At 41.5% G+C, this 19,519-nt stretch overlaps 1 protein-coding gene across 1 annotated transcript; it reads right to left on the bottom strand.

The window, feature by feature from the left end:
* Positions 1-17,172: 17,172 nt before the first annotated feature.
* On the bottom strand, positions 17,173-17,482 carry LOC120942678 (40S ribosomal protein S28-like). Its single transcript, XM_040355618.1, has one exon. The coding sequence runs from the start codon at positions 17,460-17,462 to the stop codon at positions 17,253-17,255; it is 210 nt and encodes a 69-aa protein (XP_040211552.1). The 5' UTR covers positions 17,463-17,482; the 3' UTR covers positions 17,173-17,252.
* Between the last annotated feature and the right edge of the window lie 2,037 nt (positions 17,483-19,519).

The following is a 19,519-nucleotide window of genomic DNA, read 5'->3' on the forward strand; positions in this document are numbered from 1 at the left end:
GGCAGATATTCTGAATGCACTGGATGAAGGTGAGCACCAGCTCTATGGTGTGAGTGCACGGCCGTGCGATAGAAGATAAACCAGATCCCTGGCTGAGCTCCCGGGACTCTTACCTCTCAGCCCTCCTAAATGGGCATTGATGTACAGGTCACTCGCAGCCTTCTATGGGTGGTCCCTGATGTTTCCTCTCTTGATCTGATGGATCCTTTCTTAATTGGGACAGATGCTCCTCAAAACCAGATGGATGATGTGGGTTATAAGAGAGAGAGAGAGGGGACTCCCATAGTGAGGTAACGTTTGGTGCAGGTAAAATATGTTTATTGAGGAAAAACCTGCACTTACATTAAAAGAAAAATAAAAGTGCAACGAGGAAACAAACAAGCGGCGTTTGAATCGCCAGCTTACGTCACTCCGGGTGTACGTCCTCCAATTCCTACGCGTTACGACACCACGTGTCTTCGTCTGGGATTCCCCAGACGAAGACACGTGGTGTCGTAACGCATAGGAATTGGAGGACGTACACCCGGAGTGACGTAAGCTGGCGATTCAAACGCCGCTTGTTTGTTTCCTCGTTGCACTTTTATTTTTCTTTTAATGTAAGTGCAGGTTTTTCCTCAATAAACATATTTTACCTGCACCAAACGTTACCTCACTATGGGAGTCCCCTCTCTCTCTCTCTTATAACCCACATCATCCATCTGGTTTTGAGGAGCATCTGTCCCAATTAAGAAAGGATCCATCAGATCAAGAGAGGAAACATCAGGGACCACCCATAGAAGGCTGCGAGTGACCTGTACATCAATGCCCATTTAGGAGGGCTGAGAGGTAAGAGTCCCGGGAGCTTAGCCAGGGATCTGGTTTATCTTCTATCGCACGGCCGTGCACTCACACCATAGAGCTGGTGCTCACCTTCATCCAGTGCATTCAGAATATCTGCCCTGACAGCTGATTTGTGTTTACTATTGGGATTGAACTTCCATTCCGTTTTTTTTGCACAATATTCTTTATATATTTTTGCACATTCGCCTTATGAGTATTATATATTTTGGACTCACTATTCACTATTTGAGTATATATATATTTATATTTGGACTCACTATTCTCTTTGCATTTAATACTATATGCTGATTATTTGTCAGCTCTTACATTTATCTTGCTTATGTGATATCACTATTCCATTAGTGTGATATGTTGCGCAGAATCACCATTTATTTATATTCCTGTTTTATGTCATGTAAACATAATTAGGTTTTGCTGCACTATATATTTTTGGTGGATTCACTCATTTAGGATCCATTTTAGCGCAAAAGCACTTGTCACTTTATGCGTCCGACTTTAATGAACAGGGATCCGACTTCAATCCCCGACAATATCAGGCACTGTTTGGTATGAATCTTTCGAAAGAACTCCACTCCAAATAAAAAAAATGGTAAGGGTTCCCGCTCGAAGAGCATACCAGGCCCTTCAGTCTGGTACGGATTTTAAGGGGAACCCCTACGCCTCAAAATCCATACCAGACCCTTATAAGAGCATGCAGACCCTCCTGAACCATACCAGGCCGCATGCCCTCAACATGGGGGGTGGGTGCTTTGGGGCAGGGGGGTCCTATGTGAATAAGTATTGGGTACATTATACCCCTACCCATTCACCTGAAAAAAAAAGTGTCGAAAATAAAACACACTACACAGGTTTTTAAAGTTATTTTTAGGCAGCTCCGGGGGTCTCTTCCGACTTCTTCTCCCCTCTCCGGCTCTTCTCTGCTCTCTTTCCGGTTCTTCTCCCTCTGCCTTATGCTGGGGCTCCACCCCTATCTTCTGCTCTTTTCCCCTCTCTTTTGCGCATCAGGCATTAGAGCGGGAGAGAGCGTTGTGTCAACATCAGAAGAAGAGAAGAGGGAAGAAAACAATGAAGAATGGGCAAAAGCGAGAAAAAGAGTGGGCAAAGAGCAGAAGATAGCGGAGGAGACCCAGCAGAAGACAGAGGGAGGGGAGAAGAAATTGGAGAGACTGAGACCCCGGAGCTGCCTAATAAACTACTGTAAAAACTTGTGCAGTGTGCCCCAAAGCACCCACCCCCCATGTTGAGGGCATGCGGCCTGGTTCAGGAGCGGGGGGCGCTTGCCATCCCCACCCCCCCAGGGCTGCCTGCTCGGATAAGGGTCTGGTATGGAATTTGGGGGGACCCCACGTCATTTTTTTGTGTAGGGGGTTCCCTTTAAAATCCATACCAGGCCAAAGGGCCTGGTATGCTCTTAGAGGGGAAACCCATGCTGTTTTTTTTCATTTTATTTGGCATAGAATTCCCCTTCAAGATCATCAGAGCACAAGTCGCATGCCAAAGTCGGATCAGGCAAGAGGGCGATCCGACTTCGATCCAACTTCAGTGATATTCAATGGGCTGAGGTAGTATCAAAGTCGGACCAAAGTAGTACAGGGAGCATTAATCCACACCCAGTGTCCAAATTAGGGCCATAAAGTTCAATAGAATGTCCACAAATATCTTATGCGCATAAATCCAGTATGCAGTTTTCCAGGACCACCTCGCAACCACAAGTGCCACCTCTTTACTGTATCATAATAATCTCTAAACAAAAGACATTAATAGTGCTTGGACACCCACACAAAGTCACTCCAGGGTGCACTGACACTCTCTAAGATCACTTCCAATCTTCTGCCTAGAACCAGGGATCACCAACTCTCCTAAGGAATGACGGGAAGAGAACAACAAAGGACAGTTGCAGTGTACCCTGGAGTTACCTTGTGGCGATTGGTCTTTTTTTATCACACTAATATAAACAATTCATTATTAGTAAACTTCAACGGGAACTTCAGTTAGTTCTGATGGTTGATTTAAGGTTGATGATGCAAGATGTCCTTGGTAGCTAAGGGAAAATGGCCATAGCTGATCCTGCTCTTTCTTCCATATTCAGTACATGGCTTTGTGATATAATTTTCTGCATCCGCCCATTTCCTGGCAACATCACTTCCTGTTTAACTAGCTTTTATAAGCCAGTCAAATAAGTTAATTAGCATTTAAATAAAGGAAGCTCTGCTTCTGAATTCAAGATGGTAGCTGATACCTAAAATGCATTGTTCCATACATTCATGCTAAAAAGGGTAAAAATCATTTAATCGGCCATGACAACACAATTGGAAATTATCAGTAAAAAATAATATAAAGACATCAGTAGCAGCGACGGCCCATCCATAAGGGGCACAGGGGCGCCACCCCCCCCCCCTAAACTCTGTACCAGGCCCCTAATCTCCATGCAGGGCGCCGGACGTATAGAGTTCCACGTTTTTTTTTTTTTGTGAAGCATGTGATTAGAGCCGAAGGCATGGGACCTGAGTACTGGAGGGAAAATTAGTTATGATGTACTACTCCAAGAGACATTATACATTTATTAAAGGGGTTGTAAAGTGTGCAGCAGCTGCTGTTGGCCCCCCTATTACCAGCCATGTCCATGAGTGTCTCATTCGTCTGGGACTCTTCCTCCCGACTGGCTGAGACACAGCAGCGGCACTATTGGCTCAGGCTGCTGTCAATTAAAGTTAGTTAGCCAATCAGGAGAGAGAGGGGCGGGCCAAATCACATCTCCCTGTCTGAATGGATACACAGAGCTGTAGCTCGGCTCGGGTGCACCCATAGCAAGCTGCTTGCTAAGGGGGAACTCAACAAGAGGAAGGGGGCCGAGAAGAGGAGGATCTGGGCTGCTTTGTGCAAATCCACTGCAACAGAGCCGGTAAGTATAATATGTTTGTTATTTTTATAGAAAAAAAAAACTTTACAATCACTTTAGGCTTCTTTCAGAATCTTCCACGAGGCAGTGGTCGATCCATGCAATCAAAATATATATTTATTTTTTTAAGTTTTGCGTCAGAAAAATAGTACAAAACAAGGTATCACAACATATACCAAAACAAAAGAAGAAAAGACAATAGTTAATGGCACAGATATACAGAATAGTACAAAACCCTCCCAGGGATACATACAAGACGTTATTTGGGAAGCATCCCAAAATACTGCAGCATAACGACAGCATTGCAATAGCAACCTCTTAACAACATCACCAGATCAATTCTGTATGCCTACAAAGGGGAACTGCATAATACCACAAACGGATTACAGCAGGTATGTATAATTGCCCAGGTCTCATTTATAAAAGTTTCTATCGGAGACCAGTTGTCAAACCGAGACAGTCTCCTGTAAGTGTAGAAGTAACAGAGACCCAACTATAACATACCTCTATTTAGGTAAGTGTTTGTAAAACAGCAGCGCCTTGTTGATCAGTGCTTTCATGCACTCAAAATTTTGACAAATTGAGACAAAAGATGTCTGAGCATCAATTATATTTTCATCCAAGTCAGACCGTTTATCAACTCTTCAAAGCTGTCTGTAGGAGATTTTTAATACAGTAAAACCTTGGTTTGAGAGTAACTTGGTTTGAGAGCATTTTGCAAGACAAGCAACATTTTTTGACTTGATCTACAAGCGATGTCTTGATATAAGAGTAGTGTCATGTCACAACTGAGTATAAAAGAGAAGAGAGGCGCCTCTAAGTGTAGCAATATGGTTACATTTAATGAAGGTACAACATTTAGCAACTCACATGGTTGATGATTAAAACAGGCACATCTAAGTATGCAGGCATCTGGGGTAAAGCTGTCCATATAGACCATCCTCCGCACCACCATTGATGTCATCCCTTCCACACGCGGTTCAAGCCTCGCTTTCAGATCGCTCTACTTCAGGGTAGTCTTCCTGGTCACGATTGCAGACTGACAGCGGTGAGAGCCGGCGGTGAGGAGTACGATCTATGTGGATCGCTTTACCCAGAATGCCTGCATACTTTGATGTCCTCTTTTAATCATCAACCATGTACCTTGCTAAATGTTGTACCTTCATTAAATGTAACCATATTGCTACACTAAGAGGCGCCTCTCTTCTCTTTTATACTCTGTAGCTCCTGCTGGATTTTGCTTCTAGTCCCCTTGTGGAGGCTTTCATTTGTGGATGGACATTTTATGGTTACACAACTTATCACATTGCTATAATCTTTTTATATTGACTATAGACTGAAGGGCCTATGAATAAATGTTGTGGAACAATTCATTTGAGTTGCCATTATTTCTTATGGGGAAATTCGCTTTGATATACAAATGCTTTGGATTGCAAGCATGTTTCCGGAACGAATTATGCTCGCAATCCAAGGTTTTACTGTATATACCTAACACGCATTTCTCTGTCATGAATACAGTCAGGTCCATAAATATTGGGACATCAACACAATTCTAATCTTTTTGGCTCTATACACAACCACAATGGATTTGAAATGAAACAAACAAGATGTGCTTTAACTGAAGACTTTCAGCTTTAATTTGAGGGTATTTACATCCAAATCAGGTGAACAGTATAGGAATTACAACAGTGCCTCCCACTTTTTAACCACTTAAGGACCCCCTACCGACGATATACGTTGGCAGAATGGCACAGCTGGGCACAATCACGTACCTGGTATGTGTCTCTTTAAGGCCCAGCCATGGGGTCGCGAGCCCGCCGGTGTCCCACGATCGGTCACCAGAGCTGAAGAACAGGGAGAGGTGTGTGTAAACACACCTTCCCCGTTCTTCATTGTGGCAGAGTCAGTGATCGTCTGTTCCTTGATATAGGGAAAGACGATCACTGACATCACACGTCCAGCCCCGCCCCCTACAGTTATAAACACATATGAGATCAAACTTAACCCCTACAGTGCACCCTAGTGGTTAATTCCTAAACTGCAATTGTCATTTTCACAGTAATCAGTGCATTTTTATAGCACTTTTTTCTGTGAAAATGACAATGGTCCCACAAATGTGTAAAAATTGTCCGATGTGTCCGCCACAATGTCGCAGTCATGAAAATAATCGCTGATCGCGACCATTAGTAGTAAAAAAAAAAAATATTAATAAAAATGCAATGAAACTATCCCCTATTTTTTAAACGCTATAAATTTTGCGCAAACCAATCGATAAACGCTTATTGCATTATTTTTTTACCAAAAATAGGTAGAAGAATACGTATCGGCCTAATCTAAGGACAAAAACACGTTTTTTTTCTATATTTTTGGGGGATATTTATTATAGCAAAAAGCAAAAAATATTGCATTTTTTTCAAAATTGTCGCTCTATTTTTGTTTATAGCGTAAAAAATAAAAACCGCAGAGGTGATCAAATACCACCAAAAGAAAGCTTTGGGAGCCACATCACACGACCGCGAAATTGTCAGTAAAAACGACGCAGTGCCGAATTGCAAAAAGGGGCAAGGTCCTTAAACTGCATAATGGTCCGAGTCTTAAGTGGTTAAGGGACCAAGAGTAATAGGACAGATTAACAATCATAAATCAAACTTTTTAATACTTGGTTGCGAATCCTTTGCAGTCAATTGCAGCCTGAAGTCTGTAACGCATAGACATCACCAGACACTGGGTTTCATCCCTGGTGATGCTCTGCCACACCTCCACTGCAACTGTCTTCAGTTCTTGCTTGTTCTTGGGGCATTTTCCCTTCAGTTTTGTCTTCAGTATGTGAAATGCATGCTCAATCGGATTCGGGTCAGGTGATTGACTTGGCCATTTCATAACATTCCACTTCTTTCCCGTAAAAAACGTTTTGGTTGCTTTCGCAGCATGCCTCGGGTCATTGTCCATCTGCACTGTGAAGTGCCGTCCAATGAGTTCTGAAGCATTTGGCTGAATATGAGCAGATAATATTGCCCGAAAATCTCTTCAGAATTCATCCTGCTGCTTTTGTCAGCAGTCACATCAGCAATAAATACAAGAGAACCAGTTCCATTGGCAGCCATACTTGCCCACGCCATGACACTATCACCACCATGCTTCATTAATGAAGTAGTATGCTTTGGATCATGAGCAGTTCCTTTCCTTCTCCATACTCTTCTCTTCCCATCACTCTGGTATAAGTTGATCTTGGTCTCATCTGTCCATAGGATGTTTCATCCAGAACTGTGAAGGCTTTTTTAGATGTTGTTTGGCAAACTCTAATCTGGCCTTCCTGTTTTTGAGGCTCACCAATGGTTTATATCTTGTGGTGAACCCACGGTATTCATTCTGGTGAAGTCTTCTCTTGATTGTTGACACACAGACACCTACCTCCTGGAGAGTGTTCTTGATCTGGCCAACTGTTGTGAAGGGTGTTTTCTTCACCAGGAAAATAATTCTTCGGTCATCCACCACAGCTCACTGAGCTCACTGAGCTCACCGATGCGTTCTTTCTATTTAAGGATGTTCCAAACAGTTGATTTGGCCACACCTAATGTTTTTGCTATCTCTCTCATGGGTTTGTTTTGTTTTTTCAGCCTAATGATTTCTTGCTTCACTGATAGTGACAGCTCTTTGGATCTCATATTGAGAGTTGACAGCAACATATTCCAAATGCAAATAGCACACTTGAAATGAACTCTGGACCTTTTATCTGCTCATTGTAAATGGGATAATGAGGGAATAACACACACCTGGCCATGGAACAGCTGAGCAGCCAATTGTCCCATTACTTTTGTCCCTTAAAAAGTGGAAGGCACATATACAAACTCTTGTAATTTCTACACTGTTCACCTGATTTGGATGTAAATACCCTCAAATTAAAGCAGCTAAAAGTCTACAGTTACAGCACATATTGTTTGTTTCATTTCAAATCCATTGTGGTGGTGTATAGAGCAAAAAAGATTAGAATTGTGTCGATGTCCCAATATTTATGGCCCTGACTGTATACGGTAGTGTAGTATAGGGGTGGTGGCGCTGCCTTGGGGTGAACACTTGGATTCAGGTGATGGGTGAACTATTTCCCTATAACACGTGATTGGTGAATATGTGTAATATAAAATGTTGGACACCTCTGGTGGGTGGGCTCATAAAACAAAAGGAGCCCCCCTTGATATTCTCAGTAGGTGATCCTAATTACAGTAATGAGCTTCAGAGTCCTGATAATGGGCTCTGAACCTGTTCCACTTGATATTGTTCTGTGAGTGATAACGTGATATCTCACAAATGTATGCCTATAAGTGTGTGAGTTACCCTGTGATATCCTATATGGCCATTGCCTAACGTGATAATAGCATAAGTGTATACAAAATTGTAAGTGCAAGTAATTCAGGTGGACATCAATATAAATTACCAAAATATCTAGTTATATATGCAGATAACTAGATATTTTGGTCATTTATATTGATGTCCACCTGAATTACTTGCACTTTGAATTTTATTGCACTTTGTTTTTTTCCACTTTTAGTAACTCACCCACTTAAAGGCATACATTTGTGAGATATCACGTTATCACTCACAGAACAATAACAAGTGGAACAGATTCAGAGCCCATTATCAGGACTCTGAAGCTCATTAATTAGGATCACCTACTGAGAATATCAAGGGGCGTTCCTTTTGTTTTATGAGCCCACCCACCAGAGGTGTCCAACATTTTATATTACACATACTCACCAATCACGTGATATAGGGAAACAATTCACCCATCACCTGAATCCAAGTGTTCACCCCAAGGCAGCACCACCACCCCTATACTACACTACTTTATTTCTACACTCCTCCTTAGGGAGGGTTGCCAGGGGGGCAGCAGCCCATATACCCTACCGTAGCGCGGATACTAATTTACTTGACTGACTTTATACGGTAACCCCATTTGTTTAAACTAGTGATCGAGGAACCGGTCGACTTGACTGCTGTTTTTATGCCTGCATCTTTTCTCACTGATGTAAGTGCGCATTTTTTATTGACCTAATAAATATATTAAATATTTTATACTATGTGAGTTTCCTTTCTTTTTATGGCATATCCTGCATCGGTATACCGTACAAGGCATCCAATACAGTAATGTTCTTTAGTGAGGAGACCCCTGTGAATATTATTATTATATGCATCTTGTGATCTCCTATAATTAAGAGATCTTGTTCTTTTGGTAAGCGGCAGTGTGTCATTGTGGTGGAGGCACATTTCTATCATCACTCCTTCTGGATGCTGTGGATTCATGTGCACTTTGAAGAATATTTAGAGTTTGAACATATTTAGGTTTATGGACTGTTTCACCTACACACAAGGACTGATTCTGTTTACCTTTATTGTTAGTACATTGAGGTCTATTGACCCTGATTTTTTCTATACACTTGGCGCTGACACCAGCGCAATACATTTTCACATTTTTCACTAGCGCAGCTTTTTTCTTTTTGCTTACTTTGTTTAATGTTGTATAACATTTTTAGTTGCTGCTTGACGCTATTTTGAATGAGCACACTATCTTTACCAATGGATTTTAACGGTATATACTCTAAAATGGTATAAACTATCTGATATGTTTGTGACCAAAAATGTTCGATTTTTTGAAAGTTCCAAAATATAGTCTGAATGTAACATCTGTTGTGCACCACCTGAAGCTCACTTTTTTTTAAAGGTGAACCTTGGTTTGTTAATAAAACAGTGTTCTGCCTTGTACACATGATCGGTTACCGCCGGGAAAACCAAGGGAAAAACTGATAACCTGCTCAGTAGCTTTTTCCCCCTACACACGGCCGGTTTTCCTGGCAGGAAAACTGCCATGAGAGCTTTGGTCGGGAAACCCGGCCGTGTGTATGCTCCACCGCAGGCTTTCCCCATAGAAAAACTGCCGACTTAAAAAATGATGGGAATCCCAGCAGGAAAAAAGAAAGCATGTTTTCATTTTTCCTGCTGGGAATACAGCTTTTGGTCGGAAAGACACACAGCCAGTTTTCCCGGCCAAAAGCTGTCATGGCAGCTTTCCCGATGGGAAAACTGGTCGTGTGTGCGAGGCATTCCAGAAAAGAAAATGACCAATACCTCTTCCCACATCAGTGGTGTGTTCTGTATCTTTTATACTCCAGAAATCCTAATTCTCCATCTAGCCCCTTCAATATCCAGTCCAGCCTGCAGCTGTCCAGAGACGCAGTTTCATTTGCTGGTGGACTGACAAGCCTTTTTGGCATTCTTTTGTGGGTATGACTACTGCTGTTACAGTTTTTTAATACATTTGATCAAGGTCGGTGCGCCCTCCTTTCCTCTTTTTATGTTTCAGTTCTAAGGATACCCATTGTTCTGAGGAGGGCAGCAAGACCACAGGCATTTTACTTTCTATCCAGAGGGTTGGCTGCACCACTTACCTATAGACTAAGCCCCCAAGCGCAGGAGATTGTGTTGTGTTGAAATAGGGAAAGTGGGTAAGTTACACATGATTTTCATGTCCACACCAATATGCCTTTCGAATAATGGTATCTTTCATCCTACATAAACAAAGAAGTTATGGAGTGGGAAAGTCAAGGTAATCTACATTGCACAAAAATAAATTAAATTTGAAGTTTCACACACTGGTAAACTGCATACCTTTGGTCACCTTTTCTCATGTAAGGTCACAGGCACAGTGATAAAGTCAGCGTGACCAGACAGTGTAGGTCACCCTTGTTTTTTCATATCTTATTATAAGTACAGGTCTGCTTGCCATTCTTGTTTTTAATGTGAAAACCCTAGTAATTTTAGCTTCCTTTTTAAAACAACAAGACTGCTGTATGTGGAAAATGTCCAGAGCCTTTGACAATCCTGTACAGTCCAAATTGGCAAGAAAACTCCATTCATGTTAATGAGTACGGAGTGTAAGAATGCACTGAGTTGTCACATCTTCACAGTTTTAAGACAGCAAAGCTTGGTACGGTGTAAAACATGCAGCGGAAGGCTGCAGCTGAGAAAACACATCACACTCGACAAGGAATAATACATCAGTCCAGCAAGATGGCTGGAACACTCCAAAGGAAACAAATCAGAGGTTGGCATCAAGAGCAGTAATAGAAATTCTACACAGCTTTGAACTAGTGAACCTTCCTACGCCAGATGAGTGTGTCTCAGCTCATTCTTTTGCTGTTACACAGCATTAGTAGGGAATTAGGATGGGAGTACAGTCTGTATCTACAGGTCTATTTGAGAAGCACTTCCTTGACATCTTAATTTCATACTGATAGTTTTTTTTTTTCTACTATCACATTTTCCTCATTTCACCTTTCCTGGCTAATCTTTCATATTCTCACTTTCTTTTCTTTTTTTTATATATATATTCTTTATTTATATTTTCCAAAAGAAAAATCAGGTAAAAACCAAAACAAAGGGGGCACACAAATAGTTCATTGCAATATTTCCCCTTACTTATACACTTATATACATCTCATTCCTCATCCATTCTCGTATTTACCTCGCCCGCTCTGCCTATATCCTCCAGTAACGGCAGGCTGGAGTCTATGCCCTCCTTGTTGAGACTTTAAGTATCCCTCTAATTCTTGCTGGTCATATTCTTTAAATATCGGATTGCCACCTACTCATCCCTTTTTCTTTATACCCCCTATCCTCCCCCCCCCATCCCTACCCCCCCAAAAAATTCCCCCTCCTTCTCTTCTTCCTCCTCCCTCCTCCACCCTCTCCTCTCCCTCTACATATCTCCCCCTCCTTTCAAGGAACAGGACCTTCAGTTTAATAATATAGAACTGACTGACTTATTCCCCGTTTAAATTCCCCAACAATCTCTTCCCTTCTTCTGAATATACAAATACATCCCATGCCCTCCAAGTTTCATTATATTGTTCTTTTCTATCTTGGCCGAGAGCACCAAGTCCTCTATGGCCCCCACATTTCTAACCCTATTGAGCCATTCTACAATCAAGGGTGGCCTAGGGTTTTTCCAATTTCGAGCAATACCTGCCTTGGCTTCATTAATCAGATGACAGATGACCGAGTTTTTATATGTCTTTGTTGGAATCTGTGAAAGATGTAACAGGAAAAAAGCAGGATCATCTAGTACTGGATAAGGTGGACATTTTCGGGAGATCCTTTGTACTTCTAACCAATAATTGCTGATCTTAGGGCATGTCCAAAATATATCGAACAATGTTCCCTGTTCCTTATTACATCGCCAACACTTATCTGAAATTTCAGGGAAATACCTGCCTAGTCTCGCCGGTGTATAATACCACCTATTTAAAAGTTTGTAGTTTAGTTCCTGAGTTCTGGTACAGGTTGATGTTTTCATAGAAAGATAAATTAATTTCTGTTGTTCTGATATTCTCACTTTCAGTCTCACTTATTACAACGTCAGTGTGCCAATGTTATGCGAAATCTAATTCATACTGGGAACTTTACATTTAACTATGATTTGTTATAATACGATGCCACCTTCAATTGTAGTAAAGGTAAGGGGTTTATTAGCAGTACTCACCTCTTGAAGTTACTATATTAGAAGGCAACCTTTTTTTAATATAAATATTGCAAAATTGAATAACCTCACAACAGGCCATTTTAATTAAATGGTCAGTTGAGGCACCTTTTTTCTGAGAGATGTTTATAAATGTCCTTCGAACATTGTGTGGATGTACTCACCAGCCAAGTGCACAGTGCCTGTGATTGTGCTGTCATTCGACAGTGGAGATCATAAGCAAAATCAAAAGGGCCAATCACAGTGGCTGTGTACCTTGTGATTACTGTGAACCAATCACAGTTATCACTGGCTGTGATCAGCAGCCAGCCTTCTAACTACAGTTTTGTCTGCGTGAAAGAGAATTGCTGCTGATTACATCCATCTGATGCTTTGTCACAGGCAGCAATGACGTTAGCACCATAGTCAATATCCACAGTGTCCACTTATAGATATTTAGGGGAAACTAGTGAGAGATTTGATGCTTGATGCTTGGGAGGTTAGTAGGCTCAGGGGGAGCTCAATATTGGCAAAAAAATTGATCTTTGAAATACTCACTATGTCTCTTTAAAATATATTTTGGTGTCTACTTTACAAAAAAATACAGCAAAAATACGATCACCTTGGGGTGTTTACTTTACAAAAAAAGTGGTCATTGTGCAAGTGTCTGTACTGTCCTGGCCTTTTTATTTGATATGTTTTATAACAAAAGTGGGGAAACATTTTTTTTTTTCAAAAATGTTGATCTTGTTTCCTTTATATTGGAAAAAAGTATTGAGACACCTGCCTTTACACGGTTGTGAACTTTAATGGCATCCCAGTCTTAGCCCGTAGGGTTCAATATTGAGTTGGCCCATATAACAGCTTCAACTCTTCTGGGAAGGCTGTCCACAAGGTTTAGGAGTGTGTCTATGGGAATGTTTGGCCATTCTTCCAGAAATGCATTTGTGAGGTCAGGCACCAATGTAGGGCAAGAAGGTCTGGCTCGCAGTATCCACTCTAATTAATCCCAAAGTGTTCTATCAAGTTGAGGTTAGAACTCTGTGCAAGTCAGTCAACTTCCTCCACCCCAAACTCACTTATCCATGTCTTTATGGACCTTGCTTTGCACACTGGTCAAAATCATTTGGTGTGGGGGGAGGGGCGGTGGCCCCTTAGTTTCAGTGAAGGGAACTCTTAAGGCATCAGCATACCAAGACATTTTGGACAATTTCATGTTCCCAACTTTGTGGGAACAGTTTGGGGATGGCCCCTTTATGTTTCAACATGACTGTGCACCAGTGCACAAAGCAAGGTCTATAAAGACATGGTTGAGTGAGTTTGGGGTGAAGGAACTTGACTGGTCTCCACAGAGTCCTGACCTCAACCCAACAGAACACCTTTGGGATAAATTAGAGCAGAGACTACGAGCCAGGCCTTCTTGTCCACATCAGTGTCTGACCTCACAAATGCGCTTCTGGAAGAATGTTCAAACATTCCTTGCACGAGTAATTATGGGAATCAAAGGCTTAGGCCAAGCTTATTTTAAAGGGGCTATACTGCCAGAAAAGTATTGTAAGTCTTTTATTGAATTCCCCACCCACCATTGTGTGTTACTTTTTCCACTAAATAGTGAATAGTGAATTTCAAAACAGAGACAGATTCACGTACAGCAAATTGCTTTTTCACTTTTCATTTTAGTCAAAGTTTTGTCTTTGGCACTTTAGAAATTCATTAAAGATATGAACCACTAACAACTTTTCGGAGATTTAATAAAATGTAATATATATTTTAGGGCAATCTCTCATGCCTCCTTTGCACCAGCAGCAGAGGGGTTAACTCCTGTTATGTTCTACAGCACACTTCTGCACCTGTTCTCAGCTGACTCCGGCCTCCAACTGCAAATTCAAGACCACAAACTGTGGGGTTTTTTATTGAGTCAAAGGCATTTTAGCTATATTTAGAGCATAAGATATTATCCACATGTAAGATCATCCTTCAAAGTCCCATTTGCAAAATATACATATAGGGCAGTTTGATCTACTGGCACCTGTACAGAGACTGAAGTAATTACTAATGCAGTATAAATACATCAGTGGCCAAATCATCCCTGTAGCTGCTTTACTCACATCAGATAACTATTGAGGCATAAAACATCAATCCATTAAGCGAAACTCCACCTTTTTGCATCTTTCTGGCAAATTTGGTTTTCTAGGGCAGGGTAGCAAAATAACAAACTTTCAAAATAGAACTTATACCTGGCATCAGGGATGCACAGGCTATGTCAAGTACCTACCGACAAAAGGACATTAAATTGTCCAAAATTCAGTACAAAAGACAAAAGTACAAAAGACAGATTGCTAAAGAGAGTAAGCCAAATAACCTTGAAAATATTTAAAAACATTTTCTGAAAAAAACAAAACATAAAAAAAGGGTTGAACATGTAGGCTTTTTTTTTCATTATCAAATTTTTATTTTATATAAAATGTCAACATATCCATTCAATATTATACATTCTTGTATTCCATAATTTAATAGTATACATAAAAAAAAAAGTAAAATTTACAAGAGAGAGTTATGCCGTTTTTCGGGTTCTAAAAAATGAAGTTTTTAAGGGTCTAGAATAAACAACGTTTTTTTTCAACCCGATCATTAAAACGGCCTTGTCTACACATGATCGTGAAAAAAAAATGCTCTAGCAAAGCACGGTGACATACAACACGTACGACGGCACTATAAAGGGGAAGTTCCATTCGGATGGCGCCACCTTTGGGGCTGATTTTGCTGATTGCGTGTTAGTAAGAGACGATTTGCGCTTTTCTGTCTGTTACAGAGTGATGAATGTGCTTACTCCATTACGAACGGTAGTTTTACCAGAAGAGCGCTCCCGTCTCATAACTTGCTTCTGAGCATGCGTGTTTTTTTCACGTCGTTAAAACTCACACATGACCATTTTTTGCAACCTTAAAAACGACAACGTTAAAAACGTTGTAAAAAAAAAAAGAGCATGTTCGAAATTTTTAATGGCCATTTTTTAGATCGTGAAAAATGCTCTGGAGCCCACACACGATCGTTTTTAATGACTTAAAAAAAACAAAATTTTTTAGAACCCGAAAAACGGTCGTGTGTACGTGGCATTAGGTACAGAACTATCTTGTCGAAAATTAACCAATTATAATACCCCCCCCCCACAAAAAAAAGGAGTAAAAAGTCCCCTCCTCCCTATTCACCCCCTCCCTCCTCCACGCCACCCCTTAATGCGGTAGGGCACGTCTGCTCCTTTCTTTCCCACTCCATTTCTTCTACTCAAAAGCATGTATTCTCCTGCTGTGACCTTCTATATCCATCCGCGTTAGAAAGAAAATAAATAAAAAAGCCCCCCACCTACTTCCAGGGGTTTTATTATTTTCCCCTCTATCAAGACCTCATATAAGAGGCCACTAATGGCCATGGTGTCCATTCTTTTTATTAATAAAAGTGAGGTGATTATACTACGTGATTCAATATCCCCCCTACAAATTAGAGATGGTTATTGGGGACCAAACTTTTCTATGTTAGCTCTGGGCCAGATCCTCAAACGAATTACGCCGGTGTATCTATGGATACGCCGCGTAATTTCAAAGTTCCCCCGTCGTATCTCTGTTTTGTATCCACAAAACAAGATACAACGGAATCTGGGCTCGATCCGACAGGCGATCCACAAACGTACGTCCGGCCGGCGCATTGTTTTACGTCGTTTGCGTTCGGCTTTTTCCGGCGTATAGTTACCCCTGCTATATGAGGCGTATCCTATGTTAAGTATGGCCGTCGTTCCCGCATCAAATTTTGAAAATGTTACGTCGTTTGCGTAAGTCGTTCGCAAATAGGGCTTTGCGTAGAATGACGTCACCGTCGTAAGCATTGGCTTGTTCTGGTTTAATTTCGAGCATACGCACTGGGATACCCCCACAGACGTCGCATGCGCCGTTAAAAAAAAACGTAATTTACATCGGGTCACGACGTACTAACATAAAACACGCCCCATCACATACATTTGAATTGCGCGCCCTTACGCCGCCTAAGTTGCACTACGCCGCCGTAACTTACGGCGGGAAATCTTTTAGGATACAAAAAAAGTAAGTTACGGCGGCGTAGTGTATCTGAGATACACTACGCCAGGTGGAGAGAAGCGCCGCGCTTCGTGGATCTGGCCCTCTGTGTATATAAATGGTCATAGATGGAGAGTACATATTTATGGGAAAAATATGTTCTCAAACGAATCTTTTCTCTTTCCATTAGGATATAAGCAGAAACTTGGACTGAGTAGCTGTGGATGTAATATATTTAGACTTTGCTAAACAGTTTGACACAGTATCTTATACATGGTTAATGTGTAAAGTAATATCTATAAGTTTAGGAATTTAAACTTAAAGACCACATCTAGAGTCACAAAAATGGTTCATATTCAAAATTACCTAAGTTTTGGACTGGTAGACCCCAAGCTTCTGTTTTGCCACGATTATTCTTTAACCTATTTATAAATAATATGGAGTTCTGTATTAAAATAGAAGTATGGCCAAAGCTTTTTTTCTTGGATCACAAGAGTACACTTATGGCGTGTACACACAACCGTTTTGATGATGAGAATAATGGCATTTTTTAAATTGGTCATTAAAAACGATAGTGTGTGGGCTCCAGAGCATTTTTCTCGACGTGAAAAATGGGCATTAAAAATTTAGAACATGCTCTAATTTTTCTCGTTGTTTTTCACGTCGTGGAAAACGTCCGTGTGTAGGCTTTAACGACGGGAAAAAACGTGCATGCTCAGAAGCAAGTTATGAGACGGGAGCTCTCGTTCTGGTAAAACTAGCTTTTGTAATGGAGATAGCACATTCGTCACGCTGTAACAGACTGAAAAGCGCAAATCGTCTCTCACCAAACGTTTTTTTTTTTTTTTCAGTTTTTGTTTTACATTTCTTAAATTTTATTTTTAACCAAGATACAAAGCTGCTGCAAGGTCCATTGATTAAAGTTTATAAGGCATTGCTAGAGTAGTCTTCTAGCTTCACGTTCAGATTCCAACAGGGTCAATACATCTCCCTCACGAACAGGGCCCTTTAGATTTCTTATGATGGAGCGATTGGTATCATCCATGAACTCAACACGGACCTGAGTACACTGTCCCTGAGATCCAGTTCTCCCAAGAACTTTTGTTACCAGAGCAAGCTTGATCGGCTGCACACGGCCTGTATCCATGATGGCGGATTCGAGCAAGAAAAGCACCAAACTTTTACTAACACGAAATTAGCAAAAGCAGCCCAAAGGGTGGCGCCATCCGAATGGAACTTCCCCTTTATAGTGCCGTCATACGTGTTGTACGTCACCGGGCTTTGCTCGATCATTTTTATTTCACGATCGTGTGTATGCAAGGCAGGCTTGGCAAGAATCACGTCATTTTTTTTCATGACATTAAAAACGACTGTGTGTATGCAGCATTACTTTCGCTCTCCGGTTACCCAGAATCAGCTGACAGTGGGCTAAAGTCCACTGTCAGCTGACATAGCAGAGATGCTCCAGGCTCTGGAAGGGTTTCAACCACATTGTTAGGACCACCCAGCTGCCTAATTATCAGTTGGTTCCAGCTCTCAGCTCACAGCCTGTTCCCTCCCCAGCCTAATGCTCCAATGAGAGCTGGAGGGGTATATCGAAGAGCGGTGACTGACAGTCACTGTTCTCCTCTCTAAACAGACCAAGAACTGAGCAATCAACAGTCATGTGATTGCTCAGTTCTCTGGCTTAGAGCTGAAGATGGGCAGCTGCCTAAAAGCGATGGAGGTATCTATGTATCTATGTTTTTTTTTTTCATGCCCATACTACTCCTTTAAAAGTACTGTTTCTACTCCTGCAAATCACTCTTAGACCCCTTTCACACTAAAGCGTTTTTACAGCGTTTTAGCGTTAAAAATATCGCTATTAAAACGCTCATAAAGCGCTCTCCATGCATCTCAATGGACCCTTTCACACTGAGTCCTGCAAGCAGCATCTTTGGAGCAGCTTTTGGGCGCTGAAAAAAAACGCTCCAAAAATGCCCCTCTCTATTGAAATTAATTGAAAGCGCTGTAAAAACGCCTTACCCTTTCACACTGAGGTGTTGCACTGGCGGGGCATTGAGTAAAGTCCTGCAAGCAGCATCTTTGGAGCAGCTTTTGGGCGCTGAAAAAAAACGCTCCAAAAATGCCCCTCTCCATTGAAATGAATTGAAAAGTGCTGTAAAAACGCCTTTCCCTTTCACACTGAGGCACTGCAAAAACGCCCTAAAACGTTTCAGGTGCCGGCACTGTGAAAGGGCTCTGAAAGCACTCAGGCTTTTACATTGAGATTGCAGATGAGGCTTCGCTCGAATAACATTCGAAAAACACCCCAGTGGGAAAGGGGCCTTATAGAAAGCATTTCTTTCAAAGCATTGTAATGTAGAGGTTATAAACCAGTGATAGAGTAATGTATCCAGATCCGGTTTATGACTCATGTCCCGTACACACGACGGGAAAAGTGCTTTTCGTCAGGAATCCTGGCCGTGTGTATGCTCCGCCGCAGTTTTTCCGATTGGAAAAATTCCGGACAAAAAAAGAGAGCAGGATCTCTTTTTTGCCGCCAGGAAAAAATTATGGCGTGAAAACCGTTAGTCGGTATGCTTTTCTGAGGGGAAAAAAATGCGCATGCTCGGAAACAATTCGACGCAAGCATTGAACTTAATTTTCTTGGCTCGTCGTAGTCTTTTACGTCACCACGTTCTTGGCAGTCAAAAGTTCACCGGACTTTTGTGTGACCGTGTATATGCAAGGCAGGCTTTGAAGGAATTCCATCGGGAAAACCATTGTTTTTTTTATCCGAGGGGATAACTGGTCATGTGTATGGGGCATTATAGTATAATTTGCTGCTAGTAAATGGTCCATACCTTAAAATTATAAAAAAAAAGTCATTGTTTTTTAAAATAACAAACATGTTATACTTACCTGCTTTGTGCAATAGAATTGCACAGAGCTGCCCTAATCCTCCTCGAATGAGGTCCCCATTCAACACTTCTGGCTCCCCCTCTTCTTGGTTAACCACCATTGGAAGTTGCTTCTTATGGTGGTGCACCTGCAGGCTCAATTCTGGGCCACTCTGCCTGAGTCCACAGACAACACAGCTCAGCCCTGCCCCTGCTCCCTTGTCACAGAATTTGACTGACAGCAGTGGAAACCAATGGCTCTTGTTATCTAAGCAAAGCCTGTAACAGCAGAGAGAGACACTACAGATGGGCACATCGCTGA

The sequence above is a fragment of the Rana temporaria genome, chromosome 6 (genome assembly GCF_905171775.1).
Source record: "Rana temporaria chromosome 6, aRanTem1.1, whole genome shotgun sequence".
In the NCBI taxonomy this organism is placed as follows: domain Eukaryota; kingdom Metazoa; phylum Chordata; class Amphibia; order Anura; family Ranidae; genus Rana; species Rana temporaria.

Bases quoted from the DNA above. Each gene is read 5' to 3' on its own strand.
- LOC120942678 (XM_040355618.1), bottom strand. From the start codon at position 17,462: ATGGATACAGGCCGTGTGCAGCCGATCAAGCTTGCTCTGGTAACAAAA.